Source organism: Schistocerca cancellata, chromosome 5 (genome assembly GCF_023864275.1).
Source record: "Schistocerca cancellata isolate TAMUIC-IGC-003103 chromosome 5, iqSchCanc2.1, whole genome shotgun sequence".
NCBI classification, from domain to species: Eukaryota; Metazoa; Arthropoda; class Insecta; order Orthoptera; family Acrididae; genus Schistocerca; species Schistocerca cancellata.
Window position 1 is genome coordinate 155,838,576 of NC_064630.1, and position 21,794 is coordinate 155,860,369.

At 38.9% G+C, this 21,794-nt stretch overlaps 1 protein-coding gene across 1 annotated transcript in view; it reads left to right on the forward strand.

Annotated features, from left to right (window-relative positions):
• The window catches only part of LOC126188956 (papilin), a 260,366-nt gene that overhangs the window by 102,950 nt on the left and 135,622 nt on the right, over positions 1-21,794 (forward strand). Inside the window, exons 18-19 of the mRNA XM_049930714.1 lie at positions 714-887; positions 9,155-9,379. Of these exons, the coding sequence (XP_049786671.1) occupies positions 714-887; positions 9,155-9,379 (399 nt within the window). The remainder of the gene's footprint in view (positions 1-713; positions 888-9,154; positions 9,380-21,794) is intronic.

Here is a 21,794-nt window from a genome sequence, read left to right on the forward strand (position 1 = left end):
AAAGATTTTGTATTACCATTGTAGCTTTGAGATGAGGTCTCAAAATATGTTGCTTCATTAAATAATTTAAGCAAATCAACAAAACTTTAGGACTAGTAGTGGCCTCTGAAAATAACATTTCATATTACGGGAACAGTCATGATCAAAGAAACTTACTCCATCTGTTACAATGAATACAATCAATTTTTGACAAAACAATTTAATTGGATAGATAAAAAATCTACTCCACAAGCAGCTGCAGGACACACACATAAAAGAAAGTTATAACTAGTAAGCTTTTGGAGCCTGTAGTTCCTTCTTCAGGCAGAAGGATTGAAGGAGAAGGAAAAGGGGTGAAGAAAAAGGACTGGAGAGATCTAGGAAAAGGGGTAGATTTTGGGAAAGGCACCCAGGACCATTGGTCAGGGGAGACTTAATGGACAGTATGAAAATGAAGACTAAACTATCAATGTTTCCTTCTCACCCTGTCTGGTCAGATAATTAAATGGTCTGTTGAACATGATACTTATTCATAATTTTCACTTGTAAACGGCTAAGTAATTCTTTATACAGAAGCTTGAGGTTGAGATTTAAAACCAGTTGTAATAGCTTCCTTTATCAATTTCCAGTTCTTCATTATACCACAGTAGCATTTAAATCCAACTTAAATTTGTGAATATTATATTGATTTGTCCCTGGAGGACATTGTCATGAAACCCTGTTCACTATTGTAGCTTTAGGACCAGACTACATTGGGTGTCGAATGCCATGTGAAAGTGAAACGTATGGTTGCTGCAGAGATGGTATAACACCAGCTCATGGACCAAATGAGGAAGGTTGTTGCCTGAATTCAGAATTTGGCTGCTGTCCAGACAATGTATTGCCGGCACAAGGTCCAAACCTGGAAGGTAAGTGACTATTTAGCTTTTTCATGAAAATTCCAAAAATTAGTCAAAGAAGAAATCACATCAGGCCTCAAGCACAGGTTAATAGTTACTGCTTTCATGACTAGTGATAAGACAGATGGGCAACAACTGAGACGTTCCAGCTGTCTTGTTCAAAGAAATTAATGCTCACATCATGAAGAACTAACTACACTCCTGGAAATGGAAAAAAGAACACATTGAAACCGGTGTGTCAGACCCACCATACTTGCTCCGGACACTGCGAGAGGGCTGTACAAGCAATGATCACACGCACGGCACAGCGGACACACCAGGAACCACGGTGTTGGCCGTCGAATGGCGCTAGCTGCGCAGCATTTGTGCACCGCCGCCGTCAGTGTCAGCCAGTCTGCCGTGGCATACGGAGCTCCATCGCAGTCTTTAACACTGGTAGCATGCCGCGACAGTGTGGACGTGAACCGTATGTGCAGTTGACGGACTTTGAGCGAGGGCGTATAGTGGGCATGCGGGAGGCCGAGTGGACGTACCGCCGAATTGCTCAACACGTGGGGCGTGAGGTCTCCACAGTACATCGATGTTGTTGCCAGTGGTCGGCGGAAGATGCACGTGCCCGTCGACCTGGGACCGGACCGCAGCGACGCACGGATGCACGCCAAGACCGTAGGATCCCACGCAGTGCCATAGGGGACCGCACCGCCACTTCCCAGCAAATTAGGGACACTGTTGCTCCTGGGGTATCGGCGAGGACCATTCGCAACCGTCTCCATGAAGCTGGGCTACGGTCCCGCACACCGTTAGGCCATCTTCCGCTCACGCCCCAACATCATGCAGCCCACCTCCAGTGGTGTCGCGACAGGCGTGAATGGAGGGATGAATGGAGACGTGTCGTCTTTAGCGATGAGAGTCGCTTCTGCCTTGGTGCCAATGATGGTCGTATGCGTGTTTGGCGCCGTGCAGGTGAGCGCCACAATCAGGACTGCATACGACCGAGGCACACAGGGCCAACTCCCGGCATCATGGTGTGGGGAACGATCTCCTACACTGGCCGTACACCACTGGTGATTGTCGAGGGGACACTGAATAGTGCACGGTACATCCAAACCGTCATCGAACCCATCGTTCTACCATTCCTAGACCGGCAAGGGAACTTGCTGTTCCAACAGGACAATGCACGTCCGCATGTATCCCGTGCCACCCAACGTGCTCTAGAAGGTGTAAGTCAACTACCCTGGCCAGCAAGATCTCCGGATCTGTCCCCCATTGAGCATGTTTGGGACTGGATGAAGCGTCGTCTCGCGCGGTCTGCACGTCCAGCACGAACGCTGGTCCAACTGAGGCGCCAGGTGGAAATGGCATGGCAAGCCATTCCACAGGACTACATCCAGCATCTCTACGATCGTCCCCATGGGAGAATAGCAGCCTGCATTGCTGCGAAAGGTGGATATACACTGTACTAGTGCCGACATTGTGCATGCTCTGTTGCCTGTGTCTATGTGCCTGTGGTTCTGTCAGTGTGATCATGTGATGTATCTGACCCCAGGAATGTGTCAAGAAAGTTTCCCCTTCCTGGGACAATGAATTCACGGTGTTCGTATTTCAATTTCCAGGAGTGTATTACTATCAACACATAAAATACTACTAGAAAGTTAGTATGCCTTCATTCCATTAACGGACACTACAGACATGATCATCAAAGCCCATCAGTCTGAAGAAAAATCCAAGGAACAGGATAAGCCACTTTGTATGGCATCTGTAGATCTGGCTAACACTCTGATGTGGTACAAGTTCTCATTTGATTTTCATCTCAACATCTGTTCCATATTAAAGATTTCGTATAATGATTCAGTGTCTGCTGTCATTAATAGATAAACAAGACAATGATATCAAATCACATGAGTAAAACAAGACCACTGGACAGTATCTGTTTTAATTTCTTTCAATATTGCTGCTATAATCACTCTAGTAAACGAACTCAGTGTCATAATACAATGTCTGATGGTAATGTATACAGTAGACTCCTGACTCTCCAGCTCATGATTATCTGGCCTACTTAATCTAGCCTGCTTAATTAATATCACAATAATACTTCTCCATGATAAAACAAGGGTTAATTTATTGAGCGTATTGTACTTTCACAAAGCTTTAGCAAGCACGTGCTGGCTACAATGCCATGTGGCCTTTCAAAATGTTTTATGTGTCTTTTGTGCTTCTAGCACATCTGGAGTCACAATTATAAGGTACATACTGTATTGTTAATACTGAATAAATTACTGGAACCAGTACTTAAAAGCCTTCTTCCAGTACTTATAAACAAAAATGAAAACAAGTAGTGAGCAGCTCTGTGTTCTTTGTTTCTTCAGCTGCATATCAGCCACATAAAATACATGTGTTGTTAAATTGTTGTTTTGTGCAGTCCTTTTTTTAATTAAAGAGTCCAAAATGGGTGATAAATGAAACAACCTTGTAGAGACTATGGATCAGAAACTGTGTGCTGTAATGCAACTGGAGTCTGAGTACCAGCCAGAACTATTGCTTTGGAATTCGGGAGAGGAAAAAGTACTGTTGGAGACAGGAAGAAAATTCAAGCAGAAATTGAAAAGTGGTGTGCTTCCCAAGTTACTGGAAGTGGAATAAAAATAAGGAAGACTGTGTTGAATGGTAAGCATAAAGAAGCTGAAGAATCTTTTTGTGGCATGAACATTAAAGAGGAAAAAGTTTGCCCATTACTGGGCTGAGACTTCAGCAAAAAGCCTAGCAATTGCAGCAGCAAATAAAATGAGAAGATTCAGAATTTACTGCCAGTGATGGATGGGTGGTTGGATTTGAGGAAAAAGCAATTGGGTATTCACCAGATTACCATTAGTGGACAGACATTATCTGCTGACAAAGAGGCTGTGCCATTGTTTAAAGATTATCTTTCAAAGTTAATTGATGGGGATGGAATTTATGGTGAACTGTTGTACAACTGTGATGAGAGTGGTTTAAATCACAAGATGCTCCCTATGAAAATGTTTGCTTCAAAACAATACACTGTGGCACCCAGATATAAGATAAATAAGAATGAGATACCATATTGGCTTGCAGTAATGTGACTGGCAACCTCAAACTTAGGCTTACATTAATAGGGAAATCAATTAAACATAGAGCTTTTAAAAAATCCTGAAAAATCAGGAATCACTGCCCTTACATTACACTCATCAAAAGAAAGCTATATGAATTCAGAAATCTGTAGAACCTGGTACCAAAATGAATTCATACCAACTGCAGAGAAATATTTGGATACAATAATTTACTGAGGAAAGCTCTGCTGCTTCTTGATGATGCACCTTCTCATCCTGCCAGCTATGAACTCACAGATGGAGATATCAAAGCATTATTTTTCCACTTAGGGCAAATTGTATAAAGCACTTAGCCTTAGATTAAGACAGAAAATGACCTTAGATCAAACTTAAATTGGAAATCTGCATTGTGTAAACATTAATCGTAGATCATGTCACCGTGAAATGGGATCATATTTGACTGGTTAAAATTCACAGTTCAAAGTCAGATTCAGCTCTAATTGTTGGTTTGTAGTGTAGTGGCACTATGATTCATTGCTTTTGTTTTTAGCAGATACCAATTGAAATAATAAAAATGTTGTTATTAACACAAAAAATGGCAAGTAAATATGCCACTGATGCTCAAAATACCTTTTTTTATGTGGAAGGTTAGGTTAAGGAAATTACCAGCTACTACATGTAATTAATAATCAATCTCATAACAGTTCCTGGGAGATGACTCGTAATTTATGTGATTAGTTCAAAGGCATTATATAGACACTTAGCAGCAGTATAAAAAAGGAAAATCTGAAATATTTGCAGTGAACAGTTAAGTATGAGATTTTGACAGCCACCAAAAATGATTCAACATCACTTATAGATGTTCTTTTTCAGATCAAGTAGCAGTAACTATGCAATTTGTATTAAACTGTTAACTACCAAACACATCCTTAAACTGCTATGACAATTCCATGCCCATTTCGATAAAGAGAACATAAGCAAATATGTCAAAATATACTAACCACATAACTTTGTTTCATTCATTTCAGTGGCTCAGAGGTTACGTTGTGGACTGCAGTGCAGAAGATTGCACGTTCAAACCCATGTCATTACTTAAACTTCTTCATCCCCCTCCCCTCCCCCTGTTTATTACTACTTTCTCTGCATTATTGGTCATGAAGATAATTGTAACAGCGTTACCATGGCATTCCATACCATTGAAACCATACCATACTCTCCATTTTCCAAGCATTCTGGCCACTTTGGGACAGAATTCTGTGTGCAGTAACCCTATGCGATGTGAATTACATTGTTTCCTTTTACTTACTTTACAAATATCTGAGATGAGTCCACAGAGAACAACAGTGATGAGCTCCAATGAGCTGCCCGCACATTCCATGATGGGGTGAACCCATTCTTGGAGTTAAATAACACATCATTTAAGCTGAGGTTTCATTTGGAGAAGCTGTTGGAACTAAGGCTGAGAGACTATATGATGCAGCCAATCAAAAGAAACCAACCACTGTCTGCAGTGTGCATGTTGCTGTTAACCTTAATATTTTACATGAAAGGGACATTTCAAATAGTGGTTGGTGATCTGTTTAAAGCATACATATCAACAGCTTGCAAAGCTGTCCGTAATGTATTGGCCTTCCCTCTATGCCTTTACCTTACTGGACACAGTGACTTCATCTTTTTTTGTTCCCTTCTCTTTCCCCACTCAATTATATCGTTCTGTATAGTGACCTAACACAGTTTCCAGCAGCAAATCTTTCTCATATTGAGAAAAGTTTGACAATCTCTCCTTTTTCTGTTTACTTGCTCCCATGGTTATAGCCAAGCATGTTATGTGCTACCTAAGATGAAACTGGAAACTGCTTCAGTGAACCCAGGATTTCATTATACAATAGAGCTGAGTCTTGAACATAGTCCACTTTCTGATCTTATGTCAGATTTGATCTCCAGTCAGTGATGCTTATACAATTGGCCCTAACTGTGACTGCTCTCTGTCAGCCAATGGACCTCATCCTTGAAATGCTAAAGAAGATGTATTGCCACCATCTTCTCAGTTTGCTGATAGTGATTGATAATAAAGAGGACAGTGTAATCTTTCTGAAGAGGATTGATTTGCTGTGTGTTATAAGATGGTTGGCTGAAGTGTGGGAATGTATTCTGAACATATCACTTGTAAGCTCTTGAAAAATTCTTTTAGCCTATGAAGGAGGAACTTTGAATCCACGTGTGAAACTGCAGTCAAAGATGGAAACAAAAATGTCATTTTATTTCTCAAAAATAAACTGGGCTGTATGTCAGTGCAGAGGATGTCACACAATGGATGGCAAATGACATTGACTGACTAACTGGCAACAATATGGTGAAAATGGTGATGTAGGGAGAAGTAACACAAGAGGAGAAGGCAAACTTAGATGACAGGAGAAACTCAGTGAACACTCGGAAGGTTCAGGAGGATTGAGCCAGTACTGCAGTACATTAGTGAGCAGGATGAAGCACTGCCAGCTGAATTGCATATTGTAGCATGGAGGAGGGCTCAGGAGGGAAGCAGTCATCTGTCAAAGACTTTTTTAAAAACAGGAACCTGTAAGTTTCATCTTTTTTGTTAGGCCTGACTTTTCAGCAGATCATCTTGTTTCCTGTAATAATTTTTGAAGGATGCTGTATGTACATAATAAACACTTATAACTAGCATGTATTACATAAGGAGTCAGAAAATATTAATAAAATTAGGTTTTAGTATAAAAAAGGATGTTTTGAAATGTATTGATGGGATCAGAAGAGAGAACTTACAGAACTCCTGTCTATCTGGTTATTTTGTTTTCAAGTTCAACCTCTTGCCACAGTAGGCTGGATAGTCAAGAGTACTGTACTCATACATTAATCCCACTTCTTTTTCTTTTACTTGGACCTCCCTCTCCCCACCAGCATCAGAAATTAATCAGTAACCTGAATCCCAGCTCTAAGCCAAAAATGTATTATAGTGCACTTCACTGGCGTTGTCTTGATTATCTTGAGTTTTCTACCTCAATAAATTACTGATATTACATATCCTTTCACAGAAAAAAGTACAATAATTGTTTCAGTATATGTTCTCGATTTGTCAGTATATTTTTGCATTCTTTGAGTTAGAGCATAATTGTGCCGATTATTTAAGGGTATGTTTCCAGGTATGCAGCAGAGATTTTGCTTTCATTTCTTACAAAATATTTCTGTGACTAACCCAGCATTTTTCTTCAGGTGCTCCAAGTTTTGTTATTATGTGTACTCCGTGGCTGGACTCCAACCAGACTGAACTATCACTGGTCCTGTCGCACTACTGTTCAGTCTGGTTGGCATCTAGGCAGTGAGTATAATTAACAGCAAAATGTGCAGCACCTGAAGAAAAAGGCTGTGTCAGTCTTAGAAATATTGGGCAAGAAATGGAAACAGCAACTCAGCTTTACATCCTGAAACACACTAGTAATCAGTCAGGGAACATGTATCAATTGCATTTGAATTTGCACATTCTAATCAACATAATACATTATGTAAGGGATGTGTGTTATATGTGGACATATATACTTCATTTATAATTGTTAACTTGTATGAATGATGTATTACATTTAAGTTGGTTTGGATCATTTTCAAAAATATCATTAATTTTTAAAGTCTACAGAGTGTTAAAATGTTCAGAGACAGAAGAAGCCAAGTCATTCACCATAGCTTGCTTTTCTTTTGTTGGGATTATCTAAAACGCACCAGCTTCCTCTACTGTATTAGGATATTAGTATGCAACATTATTATCTTGTTTGTATTGTTTTCTCATGCATTTGCAGCCTTTCAACTTATTCTAACACGCTTAAATTGCGTGAATCCATTAGTGTTTTTACTTGAGGTTTCACTTAAGATCTGTAAAATACTTGCATGTTGCTTTCTGAGCACTTAGTTTAGTGAAATGTTGTTTGAATATGTGGCATAGTTCTTATATTACTTTTGCAATTTTTTGTGGGGGGTCAGAATGTATGTTACTTACCTGGCATTCTGTAAGCAATGGTAAACCAGTGAATCATCTTAAGAATATTTGAAATACAAGAGAAAGCAATGGAAACATTTAGACATGAGATCATTCAGAAACAAACGTTGAGAGAAGTCTTAAGAGGCTGAAGATTTAGATCTTTCATATACAGATGAGGAGACTCTTTATGTTTTTGTACTTTTTGTATTTGTTCATCATACTAGTGTTCCCACTCAGCCCCCACAGTTTCATGAAGTTCCAATAGGTGACAGTGCTAAACGTAGCCTTCCAAGTAGTGTCTGTAACCAGTTGAGGTATCAGAGTTGTATGCCCACTGGGTTTTTCACCACCTAAAAGAAGACCATCGAAGGACCATTTTTGTCAAACATCATCAGAAGCCATGAAACATGGGTTGATCACTTTGAACCAGAAACCAAATGGCAATCTGTGGAGTGGTGCCACACCACCTCTCCTCGGAAGAAAAAATTCAAAGCTGCACCCTGAGCCAGTAAAGTCTTGACGATGGTCTTCTGGGAGTCTGAACGGGTTATTCTGTTTTATGTCTCCCTCGTGGTGCAACAATCGACTATGAAGTGTATTGTGCTACCCTCAGGAAATTGAAGTAATGACTTCAGCATGTTCATCACCACAGAAATGCAAACAAACTTCTCCTTCTCCATGACAATGCAAGACTTCACACAAGTCTGTGCACTTGAGAGGAGCTCACAAAATTTCATTGGACTGTGCACCCATGCTGCAGCCCGGATCTCACGCTTTTCTTCATCCGTTTGCGTAGCCCGATAAAGGATGCACTCCGTGGGAAGCATTACGTGGATGATGGGGAGATTACTGGATGCAGATACTGATTCTGACACTGACAAGTAGAATGGTACTATGTGGGTATATAGGTCCTCCCAGTAAGGTGACATTAGGTCATTGCATTGAATAGAGATTATGTTGAAAAATAGGGTTTTGTAGCCAAAAGAGTGAGGAATATTACGGTGCATTATTGAATGCAATCCGTATACCTAGCTTAACCATATCAGCATTAAGCTTGGTGTAGTCAGTAGTTCACACATGCATGCAAAGGAAAGCTAACTCACATTAACCATGAAATTGAACTTCTGACCCAATCTTTTCCTTCCTTTTCTCCCGCACTGATTTTACTGCCCCTCCTTGCTTCTTAGCATTAGCTTGATATTGCACATAACATGCACATACAGGCTGTGGTTGTGAGTACACTCGCTATCGGTGCTGCCCGGACAACAAGACTGCTGCACGGGGACCTGGTAATGAGGGTTGTGGCTGCAAGTATACCAAGCACGGTTGCTGCCCAAATAATTACACTCCTGCTGCCGGACCAAACTATGAGGGTTGCCCGTGTCACACATTCCAGTTTGGCTGCTGCCCTGATGGCATAACAATAGCTAGAGGCTTGCATAACCAAGGTATGTTAATTGGTACTATTTTATAATTGCCTTAACACTAATGAACAAAGAATTTTTTGAAGATTTCAAGAAACTGAAGCCAGAAATTAGCAATACCAACACAAGGACTCTCAGAAATATCTGTAGTTATTTAGATGCTTAATTTTTAATTTTTTATTGAGAATATTTGAAACAGGCAGGATAAGTCTAAAAAGGGGAGATGTCTTCGATTTACTGGAGAAATTTGCAAGACAACTACAGACCATTCAGGATGAAAATTAACTTTACAACATTCTGCATTTGGAGTGGTTTTTTTTCAGGAATATTGATAAAATACTTTTTGTCTTTTAATATTTGCTGGTGTTATTGTAAATCTATATATATATATAATTTAAAAAATCACTTATCATATAGTGAAATTGTTGCACTGTGAATAGACCTGTAAAGAAGAAGTTGAAAATTGTAGATGCAATATAACTTCTTGCTTATGTTAATAGCTTGAATACACAATTTATGTGCCAGTCTACTATTTGAAGATTTCAAGAAACTGAAGCCAGACTAGTGGAGACTAGAGGATCAGCAGTTTTCTTTAGTCATTCCATTATTTGTGTTACATCAGTACCTTTCTATTTATTTATGTATTCACAATTTCCTGTTAATTAATTAATATAACATTCACTGAAAGTTGAAAATGCCAACTTTGGTGATATTTAAAGCTGCTACAGAAATGTTCTGATTTTCTAGAATATTAAAATCATTGTCAGTTTGTAGCAGACTGCAAAAGGATTGTTGAGATCAAATCATGAATCAAATTTTAAAAGAGACAGAAATTAATGTATGAAGTTTCTCTGTAATATGTTGTAACAAATCATTGTGACCAAAAGGTTCATTGAATTGTAATACAGCATCAGGTTACCCAGTAAAGAGATCTGGAGATCACAGATATCTACTGCTGAAACATTTGAAGTTCGCGTTCAGACTATATATTCTACATTAGTTATTTCAAGATAACTTGCTTTCATATGTCACCAGAACTACCATTCCTCTTTGACATAAGCTCCTGAAATGCAGACACGAGAGATTTGTTTGCTTCAAAACTAACCAGTGATAAAGTCACATACCTAATCTGCGAAAATTTACCACCTTAAGGCCTGTCAAATAAGTGCAGTTACAACAAACCATGTTGCCTTTCCTCACTTTTATTTCCTTACATAATGATAGAAGATAATAATAATTGTAACCAGAAGTCATAGATATACAGCTAGTTAAACAGGCACTTGTCATTTTATTTAAAAAAAAAATTGCTTCTCAGTAGTGCTTCTTCTACCCAGAAAATTACCTTAAAATTTGTACTAGTTGGACACAGTGGCACTAAGAATAAGAGCTTCATAGCTTGTTAATTTTACAGATACACGGTGTGGTTTGATCCTGAAGGACACTATCTTATTGTGGTAACTTATTGTTTTCTTGTGACAATCTGCAAACAATTTAGGAACTTCACAAGGCTTCTGAGCTCACATCTTTGTCATTACAATACTAATGAAAAATTTAACCAAGCAAACTAACTAAAACCTTTTCAGAAGGTAGAGGAAACATCCCTTAAAAAGTTTTATACAGGTGATACAGCAGAGACACAGAGCAGATTTTTTTTGGAACAGAATGGACATTGCTTGGGTTTCGTATTGCAGTTACTTTTGTTTTTCTCAAAATCTTTGGTATTTAGTTACAGATAAGACAACTGTTTTAGAAGTGCACAACCATTGCTTTGTTATAGAACCAAACTGTACGGTCTGCCGTGTCAGTCACGTTGTTGAGACCAGGGGGTTTCTACCTCCTTCACCCCAGTAATCATCTTCTTCTTCCTCTTCTTCTTCTTCCTCTTCTTCTTCTGTCTTTTCTGGCACGTAAATGCTGAACTTGTAGACATTTGTTTGAGTTTTGTTGCTTATGTAGGTGAAACTTAGTAGTCGATGATTCTGAGCATGGCTTGGACAGAGCCACTGACCAGGTATTTACCTGCCAGCAGCAGTAGGCCTGGTACAGGCTTTCTGACACTGATTTCAACACTCACAGACCAATCCTTCACCTTGTGTAGTGCTCTGTTTTCATGTGCTTAGTTGTCAGCCACGCAAGCTGATTGCATGTTGTGTTTTACTTAGCACTCGGTCTCTACATGGTCTTCAGACCCTCCGCTACCCTGTAAATTAACTCAAACATTGAGTTTTGTTCCCTCTACTGGGGTTCAACTCCAGTCCTGTTGATGAGCCACCAGTGGCTCACATAGTTTACATTAGTGCCAACAGTGACACTTCACAGCATTGTCATGACTTGTATGGATGATGAAGTGGCAACATCATTCTTATTTATTTATTTATTTAGTCCTTCAAATCCTATATCTATAGAATATATACAAGGATATTGGACATGGTTAGGTATTTACAAGATAAAATACAGTTTGTATTGCAATCTTAAGGACTAGATACTGAAGTAATTTAGCAGAGATTCATACATACAACAAACATTACAGGCAACATACAAAGTAGAATATTAATAATGAATCTTTATTTTTGTTGTTTGGCTTTTATATATTCTGTCAGACTGTAAAAGCAATAATGAATTAAATATGCATTTACTTCAGCCTTAAAACTACAGAGTTTACCTATTGATTTAACATCGTTAGGTAGATCATTGAAAATCTTTATCCCAGTATGTAGTGTGCCTTTTTGGCGCAATGATGTTCTCACCTGTTTCATATGAAGGTCAGATTTTTGTCTTGTATTGTGTGCATCTATATCTTCATTTTTAATAAGATATCTGGGTGTCTATCGATATATTGTTTGATAAAAACTGATGTTTCGTAGATAAAAATGCAAGGAAGAGGACGAACTGACAGTTTTTTGAATGTGGGTCTGCATGATTTCGTACCATTTACCCCTTCAGTAATTCTTAGTATTCTCTTTTGCCTCCTAAAAGTTTAATATTTGTTGTTGTATTGCCCCAGAAGGTTATGCCATATTTAATTACAGAATGCACTTAGGAGTAGTATACATTTAACAGGCTGGCTTTGCTTTGCTGCAACAAGTTTTTAAGATCCGTGTCATGTACCAGGTTTTGCTTACGTAGTTTTCTTTGCAAATATTCAATGTGTACCTCCCATTTTGTGTTGTTCTGGAGCCAGAGTCCCAGAAATTTAGTGCTGTCAACACATTCAAGAACTCTGTCCCTAAGTTCTATTTCTATGTTTGGGTGGTGTCTTCCTTTTACATTATAGAAGTTCAGTGCTACTGTCTTTCTTTGTTTATAATTAGCTTGTTGGAGCTGAACCACTGTTCTACACTGTTCATTGTTTGGATAGCGGAGTCTTTAAGTTTTTCTTCTGTTTTACCACTAATAAGAAAGCTTGTATTGTTTGCAAATTGGAGGGTAGTTTGGCAATACTTGTTGTACATAAGATCATTGACATAGAGGAGAAACAGAATAGGTCCTAATACTGATCCTTGAGGGACATCATATTTCACATTTTCATATCCTGAATAGTAGTAGCTGATTTTATTATGGTCCGCTCATTGGATATACCTCTAATTCCTAATTGGCCAAGCTTCTGCAGTAGGGCATTATGGTCAATGACGCCAAAAGCTTTAGATAAATCAAGACATATGCCTGTCACAAACTCACTTGCATCCAGTTTAGTACAGATTTCATTAAGAAATTCAAATATTGCACTTTCAGTTAAATAGCCTTTCCTGAAGCCATGCTGTGAAGGAGAAAGAATTTTACTTTTATTTAGGAAATCAGACAATCTCTTATAAAAGACTTTTTCTAAAATTTTTGAAAATACAGGCAGTAGGGCTATTGGTCTATAATTTGAAACACATTCTGGATTTACTTTTTTGAACAGTGGTTTCAGTTTTGCTTTTTTTAAGCATGAAGGGAAGGTTCCTGATGCCAGTGAGCTGTTGCACAAGTGTGTCAAGGGTTCAGCTAAGGCAAGACAGCATTTTTTAATAATTGCATCTGGTATTCCATCAATTCCACATGAGTACCCTGTTTTCAAGGTTTTTATAACTGATAAAATTTCTTCAGTATTTGTGGGTGAAAGGAACAAAGATGTAGACACATTTCTCACACTATTGCATGATGGAGGTGATATTTTGTTGTGTTCTTCCAGTCCACTTACCAACTGTTCACTTATGTTTGCAAAATATTTGTTGAAGGTCCCTGCAATTTCTGTTGTGTAAGAAATCATTTGTCCTTCATAACATAAGTTCATATTTTTATATTGTTTAGTTTCACTTGTTGTTTGATTTTTTGTAACTTCCCATATAGCTTTAGATTTGTTTTTTGAATTTTCAATGTATTTGTCATTTGCCATTGTTTTAGCTTTCCTTACAACATTTTTGAGGATCCTCTTGTAATTCTTCAGGTACAAATGAAATTCAGGAGGCATGTTCTGTGTCTTTGCTATATCGTGTAATCTTCTTTTCTCTGCACAAGAGATTCTAATACCTGTTGTAATCCATTTGTTCTTTTTGAAGTTAGGTTGACATTTTTGTTTTTTTTTTTTTTTTAATGGAAATTCAGGTTTAAAGTATGACATGAAGATTTCCATGAATTTTTCAACCTTTTTGTTAGTGTTTTCACAAGTATACACTTCATACCAAGTTTCTTCACTTAGTCTCTGTACAAAAAGGTTTATTTTTATGTTAGTGAATGTCCTTGAATCTTTTACAAGTTCCCCATTCTCAGTTGTTTCACCTGGGGTGTGCAAAGCAATAAACTGTACATAGTGATCACTGAAGCCAGTATTAAGATTTCCGGCACAGAAATTGTGATTTACATTTGTGTTTATTAATATCTGATCAATTTTTGAGCTAGTTGTTGGTGTAACTCTTGTAGAAGAGTCTATGGTGGCTTTTATGTTATATGTTTCCAGTAGGGTCATCAAGCTTTGCTGGTCTTTTGAGATTTCTTGGAAATCAATATTAAAATCTCCACATATGGTCACTGTTTTGTTGAAGTTTCTTATAGTATTTAAAGATGCTTCTAGTTGAAGACAGAAATCATTTAAGTTCCCATCAGGGCTCCTATATACACAGATGATTATTAATTTTAATGCAGAGAATTCAACTGCGGATACTTCAAAAACTTTCTCTTCAGCTAACAGTTCAATGGGTTTTATGTTACAATAATCAATGCCACTTTTAACAAATGTACATGACCCTCCATGACTGGATGTAATTCTAGAAAATGATGATGAAAGATTGAAGTCTGCAAGTTTTGTGACTGACATTGCATCTTTAGGCAGCCAGTGTTCAGTTATACACATTACAGAAGCGTTTTTTAGCTCATCAGTACATAAAATTTCAACTTCACTTAATTTGTTTAGCAATGATCGGACATTTTGATGAATCAGCATGAAATTAAAGGATTTGTTAGGCTTTGGCATATTGTTAGACTTTGGCATATTTAATTGATCACTTACCTTTACCTTGTCAATAAAAAATCATTCAGGTGTGCTGCAAGTACTGCTTTTCTTTTCCCAACTGCACCTAATCTATTATCATCTGCAGCAGAATTTTCTTCTGTGTCTGACTCCCCTGGTAGTTGTTCAGCTGCTGATCCTACTGTTGATAATATTGCTGCTGGTGTTAGAGCTGGGTCTGCAATTGGTAGAGCTGTTACTGCATTCATTCTTGTTGCTGTGCCTGAATATTGGAGGCACCTTGTTCCTTCTTTTGTTGTTAATGTTGGTGAGTGAGGTCTTGCTGGCATTGTTTCCTTCGAATATTTGGGGGGCCAATCCAGAATGATTTTACTTTTAGGTGTTTGATGCCTCTTGATGATAATTTCTTCAATTTTTCCGACGAGCAGGTTTTTCCCCATGTTGTTAACGTGCAATCCATGTAATGTGTGGAATCTGTTCCAATATTGTTAACATTTACGAGTTCTTCATTTCTTGAATGTTTGCAAAGTAATGAAATTTGTTGGTTGGCATTGATTATTTCTTTATTTATGCATGACCAAGACGGTAAGTCATGCCGATGTGGGATGTTCAGCACTAAAACATTTGTGTGTGTCAACTGTCCTAAGCACCTTTTTAGTTCTTGTTTTGCTTTGTGTGTTTCGTTTTTATATATGTCATTTGACCCAACAATTAGCACAATAAAGTCTTCAGAGGATAAGTCAGCAATGTCTGTGGATCGTACACAATTGCAAACTTCCAACATAGAGGCACCAGGCTTTATGTAAGCGATTGTTTGTACACTGGACTGACCGTTCAGAAGGCGAGCAAATCCACGACCATGACTGTCTGCCATCACAACTACTTTTCTTCGTTGCATGTTTAGAAGGCCCACCAGCATTATGGCCAAACAATTTAGTATCAGCGCTGGACAAATACTTGATATTTAGGTCACGCAAGTGTTCAGGTCTTTCAGTTTCATTTCCTTTCATAACAGTAGTTGCGTTGTTAGGTATTCTTTTGGATGTATCACTCCACGTATTTGTAGTTTCATATTCAGCTCGGAAGTTAGTTTTATCACAAGCACAATGTTTCTTATCTTGCACAGTTGATTTCACACTGAACCTGCTTGTAAAAACGATATTAGGCTCATACAATAAGCTTCGTTGAGAATGAGTCACCTTGTTTTTCACTTTGCCTGGAATTTTGTGGTTACTGTGAGTCAGGTTTGATGTAGGTTCACACTTTCCGGACGTAAGTTTTTTTAGTTCGCTCATCAGAGTATTAATGGTTAGTTGCAGACTACTTACACGATCATTTAACTTTCTGATTTCATCAGTACAATTCGTGCACATGCTGTTTTTATCAGTGTAATTTTCACTTTTTTTCGCATGAACACTATGCATATCAACACTAGCCACCATGTGACACTCATCCTTTTTTTCATAGTGTTAAGTTGTGGCCACCATGGACCCAGCATTTTTGCATTGTTGGAAGGAGCAGGTGCACCTCCAGGAGCAGCAACAAAAGCTCCAGCAGGAGCACATGTAGGAACTGCTCAGACAGAATGTGGAAGTGCTCTGTAGATAGACCATGCTGAACCCAGGCACCTGCTAAGAAATTTTCCCCCTCCCCACGTCACCCCCAACACCATTCACTAGTTTTGCAAGGCTATAGAAATGTGGGAGTATTACATGCACCAATTCTTGCCATTCTGCCAGGTAAGGTGCATCATCAATCGATTTGATAAGGCTGCCTTGTTATTGTCCAACAGTGCAGCATTGTATGAAATTGTCCAGAATTTGAAGCTGTCTACCATCCTGGAAAACTCTGAGAATCTTTGTCAGTTGCTCACACAGTATTTTGATCATCAAATCCATGTGTTGGCAGCATGGTTACAGTTTTATCACTACCGCAAGTGACCTGGGCAGTCATATGCAGTGTAGATCACCATCGTGCAAAGTCTATTGTGCAAGTGTCAATTTGTCACCAGTGTGTTACCTCATTTGTGATCTCACTAATTGGTGGTGATATCGCCCAGTTAAGACCTGATCCAGAGGTCCATGCTAGGGCATTTTCCTGTTCATTTGCCTTTTCTAATCCTTTTTTTCTTTTTTTGCTAAAGTCACTAAGATCATTGAATCATATGGACTTTCAGCAATGGCAAGGGACGTACCACCTGACAACTTGCAGGCAGTCAAGATAAACATGGTGCATGGTAAACAACCCTTGATGATCCGTGGGGCGAGCCAGGTGGCCTTGCCTTCCACTGAGCGAGTGTCTGTTGGTGTCATGGATGATTCAAGTGCAGTGATGTCACAGTGCTGCCCATCTCCACCTGCATTGTGCTTGACAGATACAAGCAAATCAAAACATTGTTATCCCCACTCACAATGTTATTTGGATTCTCAAAGTTGCTCCCCTTCCACATTTATTTCTGCCCAATGAGCAAGCTGGTGGTCCTGACCTAATTCTCATTTAGTTCACATTCATAGAATTACCTGCATATAGATGTCATGTGTGGGATGTGCCACGAAGTAGGCCATTTGGCAACAGTTTGTGACAGTGGGAAAACTGCAGGGTGATTATTGGAGGACCCAGCATTTTCCCTTAGAGTCGCAGATGGTCTCTAGTGCCCCACAAACTTCACCCCAGCATATTCAACTGATTTTGTTATTGGATGGGCAACCGATTGAGTTTTTGGGTAGACCAGGAGCGATGGTCAGTCTCATTAACAGACACACACACCTGTCTGTTGAGCTGTCTTGCATTGCAATGGCCTGTACATATTGTTGTGCCTTACAGCAGAAGGAAAAAGGAGAACTCATGATCATGCCCTGAAATCATGCGGTAGTCAGCTGCCTGCCATGCCATCCTCAGTCGTTTATCATTGGATGTGTTATGGAGGGGCAGTGGAATCAGCACGCTACATTCCCAAACAATGCCACACTTTGACCTCTCATCAGGTAGCCCCTCAGTTGGCATAGCAAGGCTGAGCCCAACTCGGTCCAGTCCTCCCACCCAGGAAAAATTCATGACAGTACCAGGAACTGAACCAGGGTCCCCACATGAAGGTCTTCCATATTGACAATTGGACTATGGAGGCTGACATTTCTAATAGCAATCATTTTATTCCTTTGATGGGACAGTTATCTGTTTCTACACATTATAAAAATATGGAATGGCAACTGACATTGTTAGTGATTAATTCACCATTGGATCAAGATACATTTGGGCTAGATACCTTTTATGTTTTTGGCTTCCAGACAGTTGACAAAGTACAATTGATATCTCATTCTGTCCCTGTCCAATATTTGGACTTTTTCCTATGGTTGTGTGACCTGTTGTTTGAGAATACCTTGTGGTGGGTAGGAAATTTTGAGATAATCATGTCTCTTAAGCCATCTGCAATATCTAAATTTTGTCCCCCCCCCCCCAAAAAAAAATAAATAAATAAATAAATAAAATCCTTTTGCCATGTGCAACAAGGTCAAGGCCAAGTTGCAGCATTGGCAGGACATTGGCGTTGTTTCTCCTATTCCATCAAGACAGTGGGCCATCCATTTTGTTCCTTATTCAGTCCTCATTCCACGTTGCCAGATAGGAGTGCGAACTTTTTTGCAGAGGCAGGCACTATTCCTCAATTACTGAATTATTGTTATGACATTTGATACTGGTCCACCACATAGCATGCAAATGGGGATGCACAATTGTAATTCTCAGTGGGACCAGATACAGAGTTCGACTAACAAGAGACTCTCATTTTCATCTTGGATGATGCCTTTCAGCAAACTTTGCTGCATTTTTCCTTTGATAGTGCATGATGTCATGGCTGCCAAGGCTGCCAACCTGCTTTTCTGGAAAATTGTTTCAGTTGTCCAGGTGGGGTGGCCCAAGCATGCTCTTTTGGGAGCAGTTCTGGCACGGCATACTTTTTTTTCTCTCCTAAGTAATCAGCTCAGTGTCGTCCTCTTGAATGAAGTGACATGTATGAAAATGATAGAGAAAAGTATGATTGCTGCTTCTAAAATGTTAAAACACTTTTCTCGGATTATGTGGTAAGTTTACACTGTTCATCTTTTCCACTATTTCGCACATATTTTCCACGTTTGACTTACGAAATTCATAACCTAACATTAAACCTTTTTGTCACAGGGATATGAATTTCACCTCATTCTAGAGAAGATAAAGACCATATATTGAGACAAATTACACCTGATGATGCACCCACAGGATCTGAAATGCATCATGTACTTAAAAAAACACAAAAAGTTGTGACTCTCCAGTGTATTGAATACAGTCACGATTGAAGCTAAAACATACGGATAAAATTATTAAAAAAAGTTTTTAGTTTAAACACAGTGCCAGCTATGTATTTTATTCATGCTGAGCAAAATGTGTTTCGAGAATTTATTCTTGTTGTCAAGTACTGTATTTACGTATGTATTTTTTGTGATGTTACACAAACAAAAAATGTGAGTGATATTTTGCGTGTGTGTGTGTGTGTGTGTGTGTGTGTGTGTGTGTGGTTTTCTACATAACAGATGAGGCACAGTACCTGATAACTTCAAAAAAACAACTACAGTGCAAGAGTCGCAGAATACCACATATTCAAACACCACACAAAGTACTTACTTACATATTTGAACTCTACAACAAGAAAAAATTCGAAATGCGTCATGCTAAGCATGAAAAAAATATGTAACTTTTGCAATATTTCATTATTCAATTAATGAATGACAGCTGCAGGCTTTCAAAAACATCGATTATGACATGAAATTGAGTCTAATGTTCCTACTTCCCAGACAGTTATCAGTTCCAGTTACATCAGTGATTTTCGTTACATAATAAACCTTCATTAGATAATAAACAAGTCCAGGACAAGTCTTTTGATGCCTTTTATGTACATATATCATACATAAAATGCGAGGGGGGTATCCTATACATAACGTTTACAGCTTAAAACATTATTTCCCACCTTTTACATTTTCCTGTGTTTTACGTCATTTTTTGAAGTCCCTTGAAAAGTGCAAAAGCAAGGTTTTACTGTATATGCTCAATTAGAGGAACTAACAGTTAAATCAATATTATGAGACATAGTGGTGAAGACTGAAAATTTGTGCCCAACTGGAACTCAAAAGTAGGTGCTCCACTTCCTACAACAGATGCCTTAACTGTGTCAGCCATCTGGAAACGCTTCTTAGCTGACCCAAATTCTTGGCCTGTCATGTGCAACTAGTGCCCACTTCCATAATGCCCACTACTCATAGCATTCACTAAAGCCTGCTGTGGCTAGGAAGATATGGTATATCTGCACTGAAGTACGTACAGCCATCCTTGATTGTATATGTATGGAAATGTGATGACTGTTCTGTCAGACATGTCAAACAAAACAGACACCACATTTCAATATAATAGTTAAAACAGCTAATGACTATCTACACCCAACAAAACAGACACTAAATAACTCACCTTAAGTTCACTGTGGGAGCAAATGGAGTCCCATGAATGTGCAACATGGTAATAGCACAAAAGGCAAGCATGCTCTAATGCCATAGAACAGTAAAAAACTTACAGTAAAGTGTATAAGTAAAATTAGCTGACAAGCTGTTTTACAAAGACATAACACACATATATCCAATGGTGTACAAAAGATTAAACAGAACCCCAAGGTGTCTCTTGTCCACCTTTTTATTTTCAGTTAGCGTGAATTTAGTTCCACTCGGAGGCATGCAGCACAATGAGATCTCCTTCCAGGCTCCCTCTTGAATTCAATACAATAATGATTATGAAATAATGGTTATAGAGTTCTCCTGCAATATAAAACTCATAAATTCTAGTATCACTATAACAAGAAAATCTAGCACCAAGAAGTGAGGCAAGGTTGGTGAGCACAAAAAACACAAGGAAGTTTTAGAATAAATACTCTAGCATGTAGCTCTCTAGAGAATATTAAAACACAAAGCTTGTACAAGCACTAACAAGCCATGACACTCTACAATCAAACAATGGAAAATCCAGGATGGAATGTAACAATACCAGAGAAGGAAAGTTGCTACTCACCATATAGCGGAGATGCTGAGTCGCGCTAGGCACAACAAAAAGATTCACACAATTAAAGCTTTCAGCCATTAAGGCCTTTGTCGGCAGTAGACACACACACACACACACACACACACACACACACACACACACACACACACACACACACACATGTAAACGCAACTTGCACACACATCTGTAGTCTCAGAGAGCTGGGTGTGGTTTCAGCTCTCTGAAACTATAGATCTGTGTGCAAGCTGCATTTACATGAGTGTGTGTGTGTGTGTGTGTGTGTGTGTGTATGTGTATGTGTGTCTACTGCTGACAAAGGCCTTAACGGCCGAAAGCTTTAATTGTGTGAATCTTTTTGTTGTGCCTATCGCGACTCAGCATCTCCGCTATATCATGACACTTAACAGTTGTTGTTGTTGTTGTTGTGGTCTTCAGTCCTGAGACTGGTTTGCTGCAGCTCTCCATGCTACTCTATCCTGTGCAAGCTTCTTCATCTCCCAGTACCTACTGCAACCTACATCCTTCTGAATCTGCTTGGTGTATTCATCTCTTGGTCTCCCTCTACGATTTTTACCCTCCACGCTGCCCTCCAATACTAAATTTGTGATCCCTTTATGCCTCAGAACATGTCCTACCAACCGACCCCTTCTTCTAGTCAAATTGTGCCACAAACTTCTCTTCTCACCAATCCTATTCAACACCTCCTCATTAGTTATGTGATCTATCCATCTAATCTTCAGCATTCTTCTATAGCACCACATTTCGAAGGCTTCTATTCTCTTCTTGTCTAAACTATTTATCGTCCATATTTCACTTCCATACATGGCTACACTCCATACAAATACTTTCAGAAACGACTTCCTAACACTTAAATCAATACTCGATGTTGACAAATTTCTCTTCTTCAGAAACGCTTTCCTT